General features: G+C 37.8%; 1 protein-coding gene across 1 annotated transcript in view; it reads left to right on the top strand.

Moving 5' to 3' along the window:
* The window catches only part of m (zona pellucida domain-containing protein miniature), a 35,968-nt gene extending 16,761 nt beyond the window's left edge, over positions 1-19,207 (top strand). The window contains exons 4-8 of the mRNA XM_074178736.1: positions 2,551-2,673; positions 4,653-5,004; positions 7,128-7,335; positions 12,240-12,694; positions 18,626-19,207. Coding sequence (XP_074034837.1) covers positions 2,551-2,673; positions 4,653-5,004; positions 7,128-7,335; positions 12,240-12,694; positions 18,626-18,842 — 1,355 coding nt within the window. The 3' untranslated portion in view covers positions 18,843-19,207. The remainder of the gene's footprint in view (positions 1-2,550; positions 2,674-4,652; positions 5,005-7,127; positions 7,336-12,239; positions 12,695-18,625) is intronic.
* Positions 19,208-20,050: the final 843 nt, after the last annotated feature.

Genomic DNA, 20,050 nt, shown 5'->3' with positions numbered 1-20,050 from the left:
TGAATCATGAAGGATCTAAAGGAGTTTGAATGACAATTCGAGGCACAGATTTCATTAAGAGCCCTTTTACAACAAGCAGTACCTGTAGTAGCTATGGAACTTGAATTGAAAACTGAAAGAGAGGATAAAAGTGAAAGCAAAAAGGAAAAAGCTCCAGATCCAAATAATTTGATGCATATTGCCAACGAATTGGAAAGAGCGTTGCTAGAATCGAAGAGCAAATATTCTAGGAAAATCCAGAGGACATTGAGGAATTAATTTAGATTTGGGCTTGCTTAAACTCTCTTCCGTTGAGCAAACATATGGACCTACAGTTTTGGAAACATTAAAAAAAGTTGAAATAAATAATTTACTCAAAATAGAGTGGTCCAACGAAAAGTATGCACCTTGCTTTTCTCCTTTTTTTGTAACTTAACGCAAAAATGCTCGCACAGGTCAATTTTGCTTTTGAGGGGGACACATTTCAGATGTATTTTTCTACCTGTGCCTTCAACCCCCTAGCGAGGGTGAGTAACAACCCTAAAATTTTAAATGGAAAGTGGGGTAGAGTGATATATCATTTGAAAGGGCACAAAATTATCTTTCTAATGATACCTAATTTGTTGTATTTCACTCAAACATGTAGGTATTATGAAGAAAAACAACTACAACCCAGTACTTTGAAATGTGTAATTGACTTAGTAGAATCCTACTTCAGCAAGTGCTAAAAATGTGACCCATTTGCTTCCATACAATAATACAGATTTTGTTCAAATCTATTCCTAACATTCTGTAGCATATCAGGTGTTATACTTCTGCACTCTGCTGTAATTCGTTGGCGAAGATCTTCTATGGACTCGAGCTGGGTAGCAAAACATTTATTTTTCAAGTGTCCTCGAAAAAGTCTAAAGGCGATAAATCAGGTGACCTGGCAGGCCATTCGATGGGGCCTCTCCTTCCAATCCACCGTCCAGGAAACCGGTCATCTAAAAACTCTCGTACCGGAGCAACATAGTGAGGAGGTGCTCCATCTTGCTGGAAATGAAGCCGATCATCATTATGATTTTGGTCATTTTCAATTATTTCTGTTATAAGAGGATCAATTGTATCTTCAAGCATGTTCACGTAGACGACCTCACCAGTTAAATTCCCAGGAATAAAAAGTGGCCCTACGATATAACTACCTAATATGCCACACCAGACATTGATTTTTTGAGGGTACTGGGTATGGACCTCTCGGAATAAGTGTGGGTTACTGTCATCCCAGTAACGGCAATTATGCCTATTCACAGCTCCATTAAAAAAAATGTACTCTCATCGGAAAAGCAAGTGTTGAATGATAGGTGCGGATCGTCAATTAGTAGCTGTTCACAAAATTGCAACCTTCTATCAGGATCATCTTCATTGAGTTCCTGTACTGATTTAATTTTGTACGGATGAAATTTATAGGCTTTTAATATCCGTATTATGTACGAACGGGAGACACCTGAGGCTGCAGCAAGCTGACGGGTACTTTGAGTATGATCCAATTCAACATGTCCCAAAACAGCGACTTCCGCTGCTTCATTTCTGATCGGTTTCCGTGGCTGGTGTTTCACATTACAGACAGATCCGGTATCGACAAACTTTTGGACTAACTTAGCAACGTACGAATCATTCACATTTTTCCCGGAATGACTGTTATTAAAGAGGCGAGTAGTAAGTCTAGCACAACTATCATGTTGATAATAAAGTTTAACAATTTCAATTCGTTCAGGAATGGAATAAACAGTAAAGTTGAAATAATTTTAAAAGCAACCGAACTGAATCAATGAACGTTTGCCTAAATTATCTTTGTACACTTATCTGCTGTTGTTATTTGAACCAAAAAACGCACGAGAGAAATTAAGGAATGTAGTAGTGATAAAAATGCCGTTTTTTCCGCATTTTCATTAACACCAAAAATATCGAGTAAATGTTCTTGCTTTTTTTATAACTATTCAAGTAAATACAACAAATTAGGTGTCATTGGAAAGAGAATTTTGTGCCCTTTCAAATGATATATCACTCAACCTAACTTTCCATTTAAAATTTTAGGGTTGTTACTCACCCTCGCTGAGGGGTTGAAGGCACAGGTAGAAAAATACATCTAAAATGTGTCCCCCTCAAAGGCAAAATTGACCTGTCCGAGCATTTTTGCGTTAAGTTACAAAAAAAGGAGAGAAGCAAGGTGCATACTTTTCGTTTGACCACTTGATATACGAAAGGTAATATAATTATAAACTGCAGTTTATATTAAGTATCAATACAAGAAACACCCAGCAAAATAAAGAAAACATGAAAATTTGTCCCCTTTTGAATTTGTGAGTTTTGAAAACTAGTTTAGGATCCACTGGAGCTATCCACAAGTAGTGTTTTTGGATCAATAATCAGTAATTTTGATATGTATAGAAATAAAAAAAATTTTGTTTTGGTATCTCAGATGAGCTGTTTATAATTCAGGTAACATTTTTGTTATTTCAGGTACCTGTAATACATTGCATATTCTACACACTTCATACAAAAATAACGAATATTTGTATTTTTCAACAGGTGACAATGTCGACTGCTGGATGGAAATTCAACACGGTAAAGGTCCATGGGCCCCCCCTGTTAGTGGTATTGTTCCACTAGGTTCCACATTGACCCTGGTAGTCGCTATAAATGATTACAGAGGTAGGTGAACTAATAAACGAATCATTTATTTCAGAAACCCCTCAACTGACATTTTTTTCAAAAATGAAGTTAAAATAGGTTATGAACGACCTACTTTTATCACACCATTTCATACTGAAATCGGTAAACTGGCAAGCCTTTCAATGGGTTGTATTGGGTGGGTTGAAAAGTTCGCATGCTAACAAACAGATGGCGCTACAAGTTTTGAGTCTATATGGTTGGCTGTCCTTGTTCATCTTTCACTGCCTGAACCACTGTGCATGCTGTTTGGCGAGTGCAATGGCTTGGGGTGCGGGGGTTGAGCAAACCGGCCATCGGATGCCTGCCACGTAGCCCCGCTGGATATGGGAATGACAGAATCACTTGTGGTGATTAACTAACTGAGTGGCATCTCAACGATGGCTTAATACAAAGGTGTTTGTATCCGTGCCGAGAGGATGAATGACACTGAGCCTATCAGCTATCTCTACGGAACCTTCGAGATACCGGGCGCCCTCTCGTTATTGACCTTCTTTCCCTAGCTACTCGTGGGACTTTTATGGACAGAGTGAACTCAAACATTCTTTCTGACGCTGAGTCTATAGAGGAGATAGATGTCGAGTTCACGACTTCAACCGACCTCCTTGTAAATTTAGTTCAAGCGCGTGTCTACAAAGGAGATGGATGTCGAGTTTACGACTCCAACTACCTCCCTGTAAATTTAGTTCAGGAGCGAGTCTACAGAGGAGATGGATGTCGAGTTAACGACTGCAACCGACCTCCCTGTAAATTTAGTGAAAGAGCGACTCTACAGAAGAGATGGTTGTCGAGTTTACGACGTCAACTGACCTCTCTGTAGATTTAGATCAGGAGCGAGTCTACAGAGGAGATGGATGTCGAGTTTACGACTTCAACCGACCTCCCTGTAAATTTAGTTCAAGAGCGAGTCTAGAGAGGAGATGGTTGTCGAGTTTACGACGCCAACTGACCTCTCTGTAGATTTAGATCAGGAGCGAGTCTACAGAGGAGATGGTTGTTGAGTTTACGACGCCAACTGATCTCTCTGTAGATTTAGATCAGGAGCGAGTCTACAGAGGAGATGGATGTCGAGTTTACGACTCCAACTGACCTCCCTGTAAATTTAGTTCAGGAGCAAGAGCTTCTCAATGCCCCAAATCCTGTCTAACAGCGAAACCTTAAAAAAAAGTTTGATGGTGCAGCCAGGAAAGGAGTGTGTTGTCTCCTCAAGAGCGGGGTACCTTATAAAACCGCGTTGCACCAAATTCTTGAGCTGCGTGCGCTGAATCTGTCTCTGGTGGGGTAACAAACCCTCCATGAGTAGTATGGCAAACGTTGGCGCTCAAGTAATGATTCACCAAAACCAGAGTCGAAAAAGCTCTGCACGGTTGGATCTAAAGCATCGTCAGGTGTAGCTGACACGCATAAACCCCTCATATGTCAAGGTTGTCGCGGATATCAAAGTGGGAATCTTGCACCTCGACTATCCGACTACCTCATTAACGATGAAACAGCAGAGCATATACTTTGTGCCTGCCCCGCTGGGGACCGAATCAGGTTTTTAGAGTTCGGAGAAAACCGACGCTTGGGTTTTTGTGGCATTGAATCGAACCTCGTTACTTTTTTCCCAATTCGAAATCACCTCTATCCTTATTAAGATATGCAAACCTCCTGATGCATATAACATTTCTTCTTCTTCTTCTTCTATTAGGTGACTTATCACAGTCATCCCACGTACGGTTTGTGATCTCTACCAGGGTTCCCGAATCCCCGTCCTAGATTACTGTATGCCGACCATTTCGTTCATTGCCAAAGCCTTGGTAGATTTTTCGGACTATCTCAACAGCGCTATGGTTCAATTTGAATTCATAAATAAAAATAAAATTTGCCAAAAAATGATCAATCCCAAATGACATTTTAATATTTTTTACCTAGTACCACTCGACTTTTTCAATTACTGAAATCGTGATTTTGTCTTGCAGGAGAATTCGACATGAGAGTGAAATCATGTTTAGCCTCTGACGGAGCAGGTCATGTGATACAACTGTCTGATGAGTTTGGGTGCGTTTTAAGGCCAAAAATGATAAGTCGTTTCCTCAAAGCGCGAGGTGCGGACGAAAGGGCGTCTGTAATCACTTACGCATTTTTCCATGCTTTCAAGTTTCCTGACGCACTGAGCGTTCATATAAAATGTAAAGTAGAAATATGCAGACAAGGGTGTTTGGATCACTGCCAGTTGCAATCAGATGAAGCAAGCGATGTGAATCCAGATTTATCACATTACGTTAACTCCCTAGAGAGAAAGGATAGCAATATGCCGACAGTTCAAGACAGGTTAGTAAATAATAGCAACTCATTAGAATCTCACCCTTTCATATATTTTGAATAGAAGAACGTTTCCAATTGGAATTATACTTCAAATAGAGCACTGTTTTCTCCTGTTCGTACTCAAACTGTTTCCAGGTCAATTAATATAGTGTTACATTTTCCGCGTGGGTTCGAAAATAATTTGACTAGACTGTACAATTGAACTCAACTCAAATTGAAAGGGTATATTTTTAGGAGAAAGGAAATTTTTGGCCTTCTACTTCTCCATTTTGTTACAAAAAACTCCACACTAATACTCTAACGTCTGTCGCCTTGCTAGCTCCGTTCCGCACTTTCAACTAGACTTGCCCCGTCTGCCTGTTGGTAGTGTTCATATATAGCCTAATGGAATTCTCTGGAAGCCGATTGGGAAGTCTCTGGAAGCGAAGCTACATCTAGAACGATCGAGAAGCGTAAGTCGAGTGAGCGTGACCCTGGCCAAGGTCGATTGACAAAGACCAGTGGCGTTCGGATTTTTTTTCAGGGGATAATTTACAACAATAGTCAAACATTCGCATACTAAGCTCAGCCTCTTATAAATCTGTTCGCAATACAAATGGAACTTTCAATTCTGCACAAATTACGTTTCAGAATATTTGTACATGGTGTTGGCAGATAAAAATGGTTAACCACTCTAGAGGTTTGTCTAGGTACATTGAAATTCAGTTTTTGCAGAATATGTGGGCAATAATTGAATTATTAATCAGTTTGAATAGAAAAATTATGGAGTAACATTCACGACGGCAACTCAAGCTATTCATAGCATGTCTTGCTAACAATGCTCCCATCATGGAGAAATCCAATTTGTGGTTAGATATTGTCTGATCTATAGAAGTGAACTTTTAGGATACGACGTTATACCTATTCAACTTTCTCTGTATACAACTGATGAGATGGATTCCAGATTATGGATGCATATTCTAATTTTGATCTGACGAAAGCATAGTATGGAATTTGATGTAGATCGATTCGCGAAATCTTTGAAGATTCGTGCAGTAAATCCATACATTCTGTTGGCAGCGGACGGAATGGTTTCAATGTATGGTACGAAGGAAAGTTTTGTGTCGAAGGTAACACCTAGATCGGTGAATGTGAGAGGCCGTTGAAGTGGAATATCGTTAATTAAATATTGATATGCAAGTGGACGATTTTTTAGTGTTTACGTCATTACATTATATTTACTCGCATTTAAAGGAAGATTATTGCAAAAATACCATTGCTCAACACGTTTCAAATTGAAAAAGAGTTGACGACAGTCCTCGATGCTATTGATCTCACAATATAATTTCACGTCATCCGCGTATATCAAACAGTTGATGTCAATGACCTCAACTATATTGTTTATGAAGGCGTTGAAGAGAAGTGGACCTAGGTTGCTTCCTTGTGGAACACCCGAGGCAGCTGCATATTCCACGATATGGGATTTGGACTCGCCGAAGAACTGAAAATCATATTGCCAGATCCATATCAACTATAATCAATAATTCGATACTCTGTGTTTCATTTAATAGAATCAACTAAACTTTTCAAAAAAATGGAAAGAAGTGATTCAAATTTGACTCAAGCTAACACGATTTTTGAAAAATACACGTTTTGCTATAGTCCTTTTTAGTTCTCAATATTTATGTGGCTACATTCGGTTTTCATCTTTGTTTTTCCATTCTGGTAAAAAATACAGCAGTATTAAACGTTTATTCAGGAACGTATTCAAGTGTTTTATTAGTAGAGAAACTTGGGGACTAATTTACTTCACATTTCATTCAATACATTTCAAGAGATCAATATTAGAATGATCCAGATCGCCAACAGACCATAAAATATAATATAATATATAAAAATAATTCCAGAGATGATCATAGATTTTGGAAGTTTATTTTCAAATGAACATCGTTATTTCAATGAATGTTTTTTGAAAGTTTCTACTTTGAATCAACTGAGGTGAGATGATATGTGATATGAAATTATGTAGCTTCTGGATTATGAAATTTTCAAATATTTTTTGTGTTTGTTGTGTATTCTTGAGAGTAGAACAGTACACCAGTCTGTATGAGTAGAAAAAACACATTCAAATTCCAGTTGTATCTCTTCAGATTTCCAAATTCAGCCGAGGGAAAACTGGGAGGCGATTCTTTATATGAAGATATATTACAAGAAACTGGAGATGTTTCCCTGGAAACAAATTTTAATGGTGTTAGAATGTCTCTCAATGACAACCATCCTAACATAAATAAACAGTTGAAGGAATCGTCAGTTGAACATGATGAAGCAAAGCTGGATATTATGTCTTCTTCCTATAAGGTATGGGTATAGATTTTTGTTGTTTTTTTTTATTTTCATATCTAGAGTTTTTATCTAATAATTAAGAGGTCATTAATAACATTTCAAAACGCGAAAAGAAACATCCTCTCAGGTATCTTGAAGATGCACACTCGTTTATCCCTTTTCATAAAACAGGATGTTTGTTTCTCCACTCACGGGCGATTTTGTTGGAATTGGTGATACGGCGTATGAATCGTTGTATTCGTGCCACTTGCCAGTGTAGGGATATTTGCAGTATGCCGTATAATGTCCGGTGTAAGTGAACCCAGTGTAATTTGAAAGTGCATATAGATTATAACGACAAGGAGTCACATTGTCTGCTGCAAAATTGCGCATATTTTATCTATCTAGAGGAAATTTGCTGGAAACATTCAATATTCCTTTATATCTTTCTTATATTTCAAAATGAATTACTATACGGGAAATATGGGGATACTTATGGATTGATATGGATTTTCTTCTTTCCTAGTAACTCGAACACGTCTATTTTTCATGTCCATCCAAAAGTTTACCTCTTGTGGGCATTATAACAAACTCAATTGACCAATTATTTGTGGTATGGGGAGTGACAAATCCCAGAAAGGATCGAAGGTTGTTGATGAGTGGATTTCAATTGACCAACGAATATATCTACAATCTTAGAGGTATACATACTTAAATATCTCAGCCACGCCTTTTGTGGTTTTTCGCTGTCGCTCCATTTTTCGTCAATCTCCGTTAGAATCGATCAAGATTCCTCATTAATTCTATTAACGTCTTCATGTTAACCTATCAGATGAATCTTCTGACCTCAATTCCCTGATAACTTCTGCGAATACTTTGATTAAAGCACCCTCCATATTAGAAATACTAGTATTGATATCCTTCATTTATTTCAATAACCATCTCGTGTTTGATAAACATTGGATTACACTGTTCATGAAACAGGTGTTGCCAATATTTCTCAACCCATTAGGCTCAAGGGTTTTGACTTAAGAATGTATCACTCATATACCTAATGTTGTTTTAGCTGTCGATCTTCCATTGATCCAAGTAATCACGAATGGTTCTCTCCATTATTGGACCAGCGAGATGAGTAATTTGAAGTTACATGCATGAAACAGAATTGAATAGATTTATGGTAGACTTTTCAAGTTTGTGACAAAATGATAATTCCGGAACTTGTTCATATTTCTCTGCATCCTCTGAGTATTGATTGTCGTGAATATGGAAAAGTGATCAAGACTTGTAACTTGATAATTATTGAAGTAGAAAACTGAATTGCCTGTTTGGAAACATTTATCTTTTTGGAGAAAATCGATGTCTGGGTTGTCGCGGCATTGAATTGAATCTGGTTCCTTTCAACCCAATTCGAAATCACTTCTAGATCCCCATTAAGATATACAACGTCCCACTGCCGGTGAAGATGTCCCACCGTAGCCAATGTCCTGGAATCCAAATGGAATGACGAGACAAGTGTGCTGTCGTCAGCAAAGCAATATATTGGATTCTTGTTTTTTTTCCAATGAGCCATTGATAAACAATAAAAATAGGCTTGGATATAATATAGATACTTGAGAATACCAGCGTTCATAGTAAAAGTATTCGAAAGATATCCATCGACGGACGTTTTTTCAGGAAGCTGGAGAGCCAAATACACCAATGGTTCAACAAGCCATAGCATCGAAGTTTGGCCAGCAAACCCCCATGCCACACACGGTCAAAGGCCTTAGAAATATCAAGCGCAACAGCTCAAAAATAACCTAAATAAGAACCAAGAACTGAAGAGTGGTCAGATCAATCTTAACTGAGTTTACAAAAACTACACAAAGGCTGAAAGTTCCTAACAGATGGATAATTTGAACCAAATTTCATTTCGATAAAAGCTGAAGAACATGATTCTGAGGTAGATAGATATTTCATCTAACTTGAAACAAAAAATCATTCTTGATTGAATATAAAGTAAAATCAAATAGAAGTTACATAACAACAGAATGAAAGAATAAAAAATCCACTATGTATGATCCCAGACACTGAGTAAACTCACCCCTTTGGGGTCGTTGTATAGTTCGAGTCGTATCGCTGCATCTGTAGAACAACAAATAAGGAACTCGCTTTTCCTGGAGCTTCAGCACGTCTTCTTCATGACGGTCTTAACTGATGAATCGTCGTACATCCATCAACAGGTGTATCCGACATGAAATATCATAAACAACAACTCACAATTTGATCTTCACAAACTCTATTTGGAAAATATATCACGACATGTTTCGCTAACACATTTGCTTCTTCAACAGTTATTTGAATATTACAAGGTGCTTCTTAAGCTAAAATTTATATACCACAGGTAACTACAACTGGGACTACCTCCATCAAATACTTGTTTTCTTATCTACATAGTTCATGTGATGTTCCTTCAAGCAAGACGTACAAGACTCGAAGAGGACTGGGTTATATATCAAGCCAACCTCAGAGAGTTCAAAAAAGTCTGCAGACGAAAGCAAAGAGAAGCCTAGAGAGCCTATTATGAGGCAGTCGAAGACTTCCCACTAGCTTCTAGGCTACAGAAGACACTCTCAAATGACCACCATAAGAGTATCGGCATCCTGACGAGGGAAAATGGCGACAAAGCTGCCAACCTCCAGGAGAGTGCTGAGATTCTTATGGAAACTCACTTACCAGGTTCTGTCTTTCCTGGAACGGCGAACTGGACGGATGTACCAATAACACCCTCATGGGTATTATTCTACCAACCACCCATGTGGTTGGTAGAATCGAGAGATCAATGGACAACAAAGAATCCACCCTGGGTATATTCATAGATATCGAGGGAGCGTTTGATAAAACAACCTTTCCAACAATTACCCAGCAACTACACTCCAGAAATGTACCCCTGGTAGTAGGAGAATGGATACTCCAGATGCTCTCTAGTAGAGCAATAAGTATTAATGTAGAAGACATCACAGTGAAAGGACTGGTCATGAGGGGAAGTCCACAGGGAGGGGTCTCATCACCCCTTCTCTGGAACATAGTCCTGGATAAACTAATTAATCACCTTAACAAAAATGGATTCTACACAATTGCATACGCAGATGACATAGTTATTTTGCAGACCGGCAAATTTGTAAACACACTGTGCGATAGAGCGCAGGATAGGCTCAAATTAATATAAACATGGTGTGAGGAAGACTCACTGTCGATCAATCCCAAGAAGACTGAGATGGTCCTTTTCACCAGGAAAAGAAGTTTAACGGGCCTAAAGCCTTCCGAAATCTTCGAAAGCAAACTAAACTTCTCTGAAGAGGTGAAATACCTTGGTACTATCCTCGACAAGAAGCTAACATGGAACTCTCATCTACAGAATAGAGCAAAAAGAGCATACGTGGCTTATGAGCAATGTCGGAGGACAGTGGGACGCGCATGGATCACACTGCAATAATAAGACCTATGTTAACGTATGGAGCCATTGCATGGGGACCGAAAGTTCTACAAGCAACGGCCATCCAAAAATTATATCAAATACAGCGACTGGCTTGTTTAAACATCACAGGAGCCATGAGAACAACACCAACCGCGGCAATTTAATTAATCACGGGTCTGACCCCTCTGGATCTGTACGTTAAGGAGGTTGCGCTAATGGCCATGGTACGATTGCGCATGGCTGGTGTAAACCTCGAAGTAGGAATGCTGGGCCTATGGCGGGAAGCGCTTACTGCGCAACCTCTTCTGCAGACAACAAGTGATGCAATTGACCCCAGGTTTGTGTTTAATATACCCTACAAAATACAAATTAAACAGAACACAGAGTCAGATGCTACAAATGCAATACGGATTTATACAGATGGCTCAAGAACCAAAGAAGACTCAGGATGTGGAGGGTACTTCAGATCACTAAGCCTAAGGATTAAAGTGGGGAACGGGAAGAAATACCAGCGTGGTCCAAACAGAACTGGCTGGTATCTCAATCGCCACAAAAGAAATAACCAAGAAAGGAATTTCTGGCAAAAACATAACAATCTGCACTGATAGCAGACAAGCACTATTAGCCTTGAACAGACAGCGTGTTACCTCAGGGCTAGTACTATAGTGCCACCAAGATTTAGCCAAACCCTCGGTAGATAATAACATTATCCTGAGGTGGGTTAAAGGGCACGACAGGAGTAAAGGTAATCGCATTGCCGACTCTTTAGTCAAGGAAGCGGCTGGACTAAGAATTTTAGGACCTAGTGGCACCCACGGCCTGATGACTTCGACAATTGCGGAACTAGTCAAATGTTACACCCATGCTCAATCCTTAAAGAGATAGGATGGAATCAAAGGATGTAATCTTGCCAGGATCATCTTGGGCGACCCTGGGAAGCTGGCGCCGAAGAAATATCTGGCGATGACCAGGAAAAATCTACGCCTTACAGTAGGATTTCTGACTGGCCACTGTCAGCTGAGGAAACACCTACATAATATGGGGCTAGTGGACACACCTCTATGCAGGATGTGCGAACAGGAAGATGAGACTGTCAGTCATGTCGTCAATAAGAGAGGGTGTGTTCGGCGAGTCTTGGCCTACACCTGCCGATATAAAGGAGATGTCTCCCAGTGACCTGTCCACCTTCCTGGAAAGGACAGGATGGACGATGACCTAGGAGGATAACTTCTTGTGAGGATGTACAATGGGTCACATGTGGCCTAAGTGCGTGGGCTTACACTCACCCTCCCTACTCTACAGATACAAAGAGATGATGTTCCTTGCATCCTTGCAGATGCAGTAAACCCAAATGAAATCAATGGGGGTTAACCTGATAAAAAAATTCAGAAAATTGATACATGTTCAATATTAACATGAGAATACTTTGCGATTCCACAAAATTTCGCTGGTGAATCGTTAATTAGATTTCAATCATTTTCAGGGAATTCATCCTTTACCCCTCCAGGATACATTTCCTCATGGACCAAGGATATTGGAAGAATCTATGCCCAACCCCAGAAGTATGAACAGTAACAATTCTTACGAAAAAATTTTGAAGGTAGAGCCATCCAAAAAGGTACATAAAAATGGAAACCACTCTACAAATGAAGTAACAGAAAGATTCGCAGGCAGGAGGAAGAGATCAGTTGTATTATCAGATAGGAAGGCAAGGAGCACTGATGTTGGAGTCAGTAGCCTCTATGAAGTTATTTCCGAAGCTGACCTGGCTTTCAGTCCGGATAATCGAGCCGAAGCTGTTACGATTTTCAGAGGACGTATTAGAGAAGAAGTCGTGTACGGAATTTGCATGCCAGTTCCTGGATTTAGTTTGTTGTTTGTGGTGGTAGCTGCATCAGCTGTTGTGTCCGCTCTGGTTGCAGGATCGCTCTTATACAGGTTTGTATATTGATTTTGAGCCATTAGTCCGGTCAATTTAGACCTGAAAACAGTAATGAAATAACGCGACAGAGCTAAATTTTGGTGAAGACCTTTATTTTACCAAAAAAAATAAAAATTTGAAAGTCCCAATATGTCCCATGAGCGCTTCAAAAATCATTCGGGATCAAAGGTCAACATTTCAGGTTTTTTGAATTTTTCTCGAAAACCGTGGGTTTTATCAAAAAAACATTTAATACCAAAGTTGTAGATCTCTACAAAAAAGATCTTTATGATTTTTCTGTAAGTATCACCGTTCCTGAGATATCGCAGTTGTAAAAGTCACGTTCTATGTAATATGCACACGTTTCCACGCCATCTGTGAGGTAGTGTACTCGGCGCGTTTTTTAACGTGGTTTCCCCAGTAGGCCTATTCCACGAATCGTTATTACGTAATTTTCAGTCACAATAATTATTTAACTGCATGAAGATTATTCGGGTTGATAATGGTTATGGAGTGTAATTGTCAGTGTGATTTCTTTTGATACTTCAATCTGATTCATACTCGTCACAGTTACCTTCAACAATCACGTCTTCTGCGATTTCTTCTTCGTCTTCTTCCTCTTCTTGCCGGATGTTCATAAATTGTTCAAATAATGATGTATCAGTTGTCTCTTCATCAGCATCACATGAATCATCCTCTGTTCATCTAAAGTAAACTGGCAGTCGTTACTATTTTCCAAAAATTCAAAAATTTCCTCCATCGCAAAGTTTACAGCCTCACTTCGTGGACGCCCAATTTTACCGCCAGTATTAGGTCTTAGAAAAGTCTTGTAACAACTATCATGGTATTTAGCATCAGAAGCTACTAATTAATATTCAAAATTGATAAGATCAACGACAGCTTTTGATAAGTCATCAGAATGATCTTTTGCTAATTTCAAAATAGATTCTTTAAATTTGAGTGTAGAAACTTGCCTGCTCATCTGCTTCATCGCTACAAAATTAGTAGTTTTCTTTAAAACTAAAGCTGGATTCACTTACTCGTGCTCTAGGAGGAGGTGGACTTACTTTTGAAGTACTGGCCTGTTCATCTTCACGTTAACGTATTCTAAAAACACTTCATTGTAAGATTTTCACTTGATACTTTTACAAAAACGCAACACGTGTTTCGCCATACAATGGCTTCCTCGGGCGTGTCCTCAGTAAAACTATCTGGTGAAAATCTCACAATAAAGTGTTTTTAGAATACGTTAGTTATGGATTTTCATCAAGTATCTGCCGATTCCATCTTACATCTTCACGTTGTCTTTTTGCTGCGGCAATTGAAGTTTTCCGGGTGTATGATTTTCGGCAATCCACGTGGATTGTAACGGACTTAAGACCTCTTAAATCTTCAGTAAACTCATCACTTCTCGCATCATTTGCGTCGATTAAAGTTTGCATTCCACGATTGACCACAACAGTTTCACCTTCAGTCAAAAGCTTAGAGCAAATAAAGCAAAATTGCTACATTTTTTTTCAAATATTAATCACTAAAAACTCTTATAGTAGACGCTTGTAATGAATACGTATATTCATTCGAACAGAACGTTTTAAAAGAAGCAGGCACATGAACGACGCCACATAGACAATAGAATAGGTAGCCAGATGTTATATTCAAGGCCATACGGGTGGAGGGGATTTTCGAAGGGACTGACGGTCCTTCAAGTATTTACATAAAAGAGACACAAACAGGTATTTTTACTTGCTTAAGTACCTGAATGTGTATATACGTGGCTAATGTGTGCATATTACATAGAACGTAACTTTTACAATTGCGATATCTCAGTAACGGTAACATTTACAGAATAATTATAAGGACCATTTTTGTAGAGAATTTTAAGATCTACAACAAGTATTTGTTTGATAAAACTCACGGTTTTCGAGAAAAACTCAAAAAACCTGAAATTTTGACCTTTGACCCCTAATAACTTTTGAAGCGCTCATGGGACAGATTGGGACTTTCAAATTTTTATTTTTTTCGGTAATATAAAGGTCTTCACCAAAATTTAGCTCTGTCGCAATTTTCGTCAATTCAATATTGTATAATGACCGGACTACATTGAAATAATGAAAATTGATATCTTGATGGAGCGAAATCACATTTGGAATTATCTCAATTATTTCAAGAGCCGATAAAGTGCCTGGATGTACAGAATGGGCTAAATTGGACAATTTTGAAGGGAAACTCCTGCTTTCAAACTAGATAGATAAAAACTGATGGCTGTGCCTGAGAGTCAAATTTTATGATGAACCCAATGGTGAAAACCTCATATAGATATCTACCATCGTTTCTGAGTTACAGTACGTTTTTCAAAAATGTGCATCTTCCAAAAGTGGCTGTACCTTTTTCACGAAGAGTTCAATTGGGTAGAAAACTTATTTTTTCAAGTGAGATATCAATAGTTATTGATAGAAAACTATTCTTTTTCATGAGACATCCTGTATATTCCTACATATTTCGATATAGCTTAAAATTACCTTTCCAAAAATGTAGCACACTTGATTTTTCGCTAGAGTCATCTTTGAAATACAGAGCTTTCAGATTTTTTCATGTGGACTTTGAAACGCATACTTGATCAAGTAGGCTTCGGACGATGCGGCAATAAAATAAGAAAGAAATTGTTCAGTAGTAGCTATCACATATTAAAAAAGCTTTCCACAGCAGTAATTAAAACGCATAGTTCCAATAAAACTAATAACATTTTATACTATATTTACTACTAATGAGTGAAACTTCAACAATAATAAAAATAATGATAAAGAACAAACAATGAAATATATTCTTTCAAAGAAGGTATTCGAAATGTTTACCAGCTTCTCCTACACATAGGCAATACCTTTCCTGAACGCTTTTGTGCTGAATTAGTTAGAAATGAGAAAAGCAAAACTTCACTGCTGCTTTCCATTCGTATCTAGAATTGGTCGGCAATTTGAAAATAGGACCTTTCAATCTTGCCCAGAGATAAAAGTCAATAGGCGTTAGGTCTGGAGACCTGGTCGGCCAACAGTTGGGTCCTTGGTTGGCTCTCCATTTATCATTACCAAAATTTGCAGCCAAAAATTTGGTGACAATTGTAGTGTTGTAAAGCAAAGCCCCGTCTTGTTGAGAATATATTTTTCGGGGCTACATTAAAGGGAATTCATCAATAAGGGGTTCAATATTTTGCCTTGAAATTCTATAAATACCTCTGAGATGTGCGTTCGTTATGAATGAACGTGCTGATAATTCTACCCCTCAAAACACCTGACCACACACTAAATCCAAATCTTACTTGACTTCTCTGCTCCACAATAGAATGTGGACTTTGTTGTGCCCAAGGATAAGAGTTGTAGCGGTTAAAAATGCTGGTACTGCTCACAAGTTTTGTCTGTCCGAATACAATTCAACGAAAAATCACGCATTTGGTTATAACTTTCCAGGAATAACTGGCAACAAGCCATGCAGCGTTCAAAATTTCCTGGTCTGAGTTGACTTGAATTTGTGTTTTTTTTTAAATCCTAATACAGATTGCTTGATCCTTCTGCATTTTCCCCGTTTTGTACGAAACAGACTATCATATCCCATTTTTCATAACCCTCATACTTAATTGCGAATGCGTTTGAAAATTGAACAAAAATCACTAATTGAAGAGCGTCTTTACTGCTTGAATCAAAATTTAGCAGCTACCAGTAAAGATTTGCATTCTGTTTTATCGTCGCATCGTCCAAAGCCTACATAAAAAACCTAAAAGCTCTAACAAAACATCAAGTGTGCTACATTTTTGTATTATTGAAAAAATAGTTTTCCATTAATAACTATTGATATCATATTTGAAAAATGAGTTTTTTACACCATTGAAATCTACGTGAAGAAGTGTTTTGGAATTGTTTTCATAGTAACAAGAAATTTCTGACAAGAAGAGAGTTACAGTAACTTTTCGAAAATGCATATTTCTGAAAAACAAGGTGTGACTCAGAAACGATGATAGAACCATGTAACAACAGTAGACGAATTATCATATTATGATTCAAAAGCAACCAATCTTCCAAAATATTATATTTATGAATTGTATCTATGTATATGGTATATGTTATTATCAATATTGCAAGCATTGTGTTGTAGATTATCTACCTGCTATGTTTCATAATCATCTCTAGTACCATTGCATTTAATTATTTATCAATTATCGGTTGTAAGTTTTTCCATTTTCTTATATTTCATTCATTTCTAATGAGGCTACACCTGTCTATTATTTGAAATTATACAGTGCATTTCTTTAATCCCCCTCCCCTTTTATTTTTTGAACAGGTCAACTCAAAAAATTGAAATTTGGGATGCCTGAATACATTGGCATTTAACTAGATAACATGAGGTGATAAGCATGAGGTCAGTTCAGAAAATGCTCGAAATGGTTGCCTTGAACTTCTTGACATATGAACAGCCTATCCGATATTCCGCGCCAAACATTTTCGAACACAGTAACGTCAATATCTCTACAAATATTTATTATTCTCTGCTGTATCTCCGATATTGAAGCAGGTTCAGTTTCGTACACCTTTTGCTTCAAATAGCTCCATGAAAAAAGTCCAAAGATGTAAAATCTGGCGAGTGAGCTGGACTGTAGGACCTTGACGGCCAATCCAACGACCAGGAAAAGTAGTATCCAAATAGTTTCTTACTCCAATAGCGGCAATTTTATCTGTGAACATTGTCGTTTGAAAAAATTTACATACATCACTAAAACAAATAATGTGGAGATAGGTAGGATGCCTTGCAATGGTTTCCGTCATGATTTCGCAGAATTCTGTTCTTCGATCAGGGTCATCTTCAGTTCTTTGGTGTACCATTTTAATTTTCTATGGATGATACCTATTCCTCTTCAAAAGTCTTCACACAGTAAAAGGAGACACTTCACAAACGTTCACGACGGAATAAGTAGACTGTTCAGGATTTACTACTATCTCACCAATTATTTGCACTTGCTGTTCTTCCGGAATGGAAGGGGGCTTTTTGTTATGTACACTACCGGTAGTTGAGAATTTGGATACAAGTTTCCTCAAATATTTTCTACAGATAGGACGCTTCGGAAAACGATTACTGAGAATCCTTTCGGTCTCGTGAAAGTTACGCGTCGCACCGTCAACAAAAATCGCGTCAATTTTTTCTTTCAATGGACGAAAATTGACCATTTCAGCGATTGTTGACGTGGTACCTTTCTACTAGTGAAACCGAAAACTTAATGAGAATATTCCAACTGAAAAATGATTTCCATAGTCGTACTGACATTTTTTGATGTTTCTATTGAGAAAAAATAACTCAACAAACCTTATCGGGTTGTTAGAGTTGTTATATTGCAGATAAAAAGGAATATTTCTAGAAATAAATATCGATATTGATGTGTTTGTCGTCAGAAAATTATTGAATGTTCCGCCATTTTGTAGTAGGTGAAGATATTGACTTCATATGCCAGGGTTGTGAAGTATTTGTCAGGAGCTTCAAAATTATGTGTCACTAGACCCCTTTTTCCATTCATTTCTTTCCAGATGATGCCCAGTCGCCATCTTGAAAGTTTCATCTGTTAATTTCACTTCAAAATAAAGCATTAATGCATTAATTTCATTATCTCAATTTTCAATTTTTTGTGTTGACCCGTTCAAAAAATAAAAGGGGAGGACGTTAAAGAAATGCACTGTATATCACCCATTAATTATCTTTCAATTATTTTCCAGCTGCACAAAAAAATTTCCCGATAAATGTTGGTAGTTGACTTTCACCATCTCTCTTCATCATTCGCGCACCTAAAAGGCACAACTAGATTTGCCAAGCTGTTCATATAATCCAATGGGGGGAAAAATGGTTTTGCATATTTGCCTTTTCTGAAAATAATCATTAGGAGTTGCTTTTAATTGAAGCCTATTAAATTTCAGATATCAACTTCAAAACGACCATCTACAAGAACATGTGTGTAATCAAGAAGGATTTTCAACAATGAATGTCTTTCTGAGTTGCATGAAATTTCAATGGCTCAAGACGAGGAGTAGACCTGTGAATACCAGGAGAAGTACTAAGCAGAATGGAAATGTCGACCTTCCTGTGGAACTGAATTCAACTAACAACGAATCGAGTACTATCTCCTATACTTGAAGATACCAAATATAATTCGAAATATATTTATAATTCCAATTGTTCAGTGTTAAGGAGTGAACGGTATTAATTCTTCATTGAATTCTATGTGAAAAAATTCAGTTTCCTGAAGCGACTGATTCACTAATTGTTATACTCAAGAACTTGTTTTATTATTATCTAGAGTTTTTAAGGTGGGCATACAAATATTACATTTTCTTGATACATGCATATCCAAGAAACTTTTCTAGCAGTATTTTCATCAGTTTTCTATTTAAAGGCCAGGTAATAGTATAAAAAAGTTGCGAAGAATGTATGTTAAATGAGTGTGGTAAAGAATGTAAAATATTTGACCTAGAATGGCGAAAATAAATATTTGCAGATTATCTGAAGTTTTTTTTTTATCAAAATGGGTTAGTTGGTTGAACAAATCTGTTTAAGAGGGTTTTATAGTTTTTCAGAACTTTCAGTTCCTGGCGGTCTTATGAAACAGCCTGATTCTGCATTCTATTTATTGATGTTAGAAGATTTCACCAGATTTTTTACAACAATTGTGCGTCGACTTCTCCAATGAATGCTTTTCAACTTTTCATTATCTCCCTATACCCAGCAAAACCCATGAGATCACGACGTATTGTGTGACAAACTTTTCTTCTTTGAATCAAAAGAAATGAACTTAACGTCCAAGCGAGTCTCGAATATACTTACACAGTAGGTTGAATGGACTGACGCCTATCAGAAAACAACTACTCCCCTGGATAATACCACGAAGGGCGTTGGATTATATCCGACAGGCATATGCAATTGGCAATACAACTGAAAGAGTCGACCTTCAATTTTGGAACGGACACAGTTGCAGACCGGTTTCGGGCTCATTAGCCACTCATCAGTGCAAGATAGTGGCCATCATCGACTGACTAATAAGAAAGTTTTTATTTCTTCCTTATTCAGAGGAATTGGGAAAATTTCGTATATGCAGTCGTTTAGTATCTCGTCCACTAGATGGAGTGACATTTTGTTGTTCGCTCCAACTTAGGAAGAGGAATGAAATACTCTGCTTCAAATCACTTCTTTATATATATATATTTTGAATGATGCAACTAATTTTCCATCATTTCCAGTATTTCAATATTAAATTTCATAAAAAGGATTTAAAGCTTTATATCTTCTATCTTTTGAAATATATATATACAGGGTGTCCCTGGACTTCCTCTTTTCCTCTCGGGAAT

Source organism: Leptinotarsa decemlineata, unplaced genomic scaffold (genome assembly GCF_025532065.1).
Source record: "Leptinotarsa decemlineata unplaced genomic scaffold, Ldec_3_MD MMD2_tig00004307_RagTag_RagTag, whole genome shotgun sequence".
NCBI lineage: Eukaryota > Metazoa > Arthropoda > Insecta > Coleoptera > Chrysomelidae > Leptinotarsa > Leptinotarsa decemlineata.
This window is presented reverse-complemented; position numbering and strand designations above follow the sequence as displayed.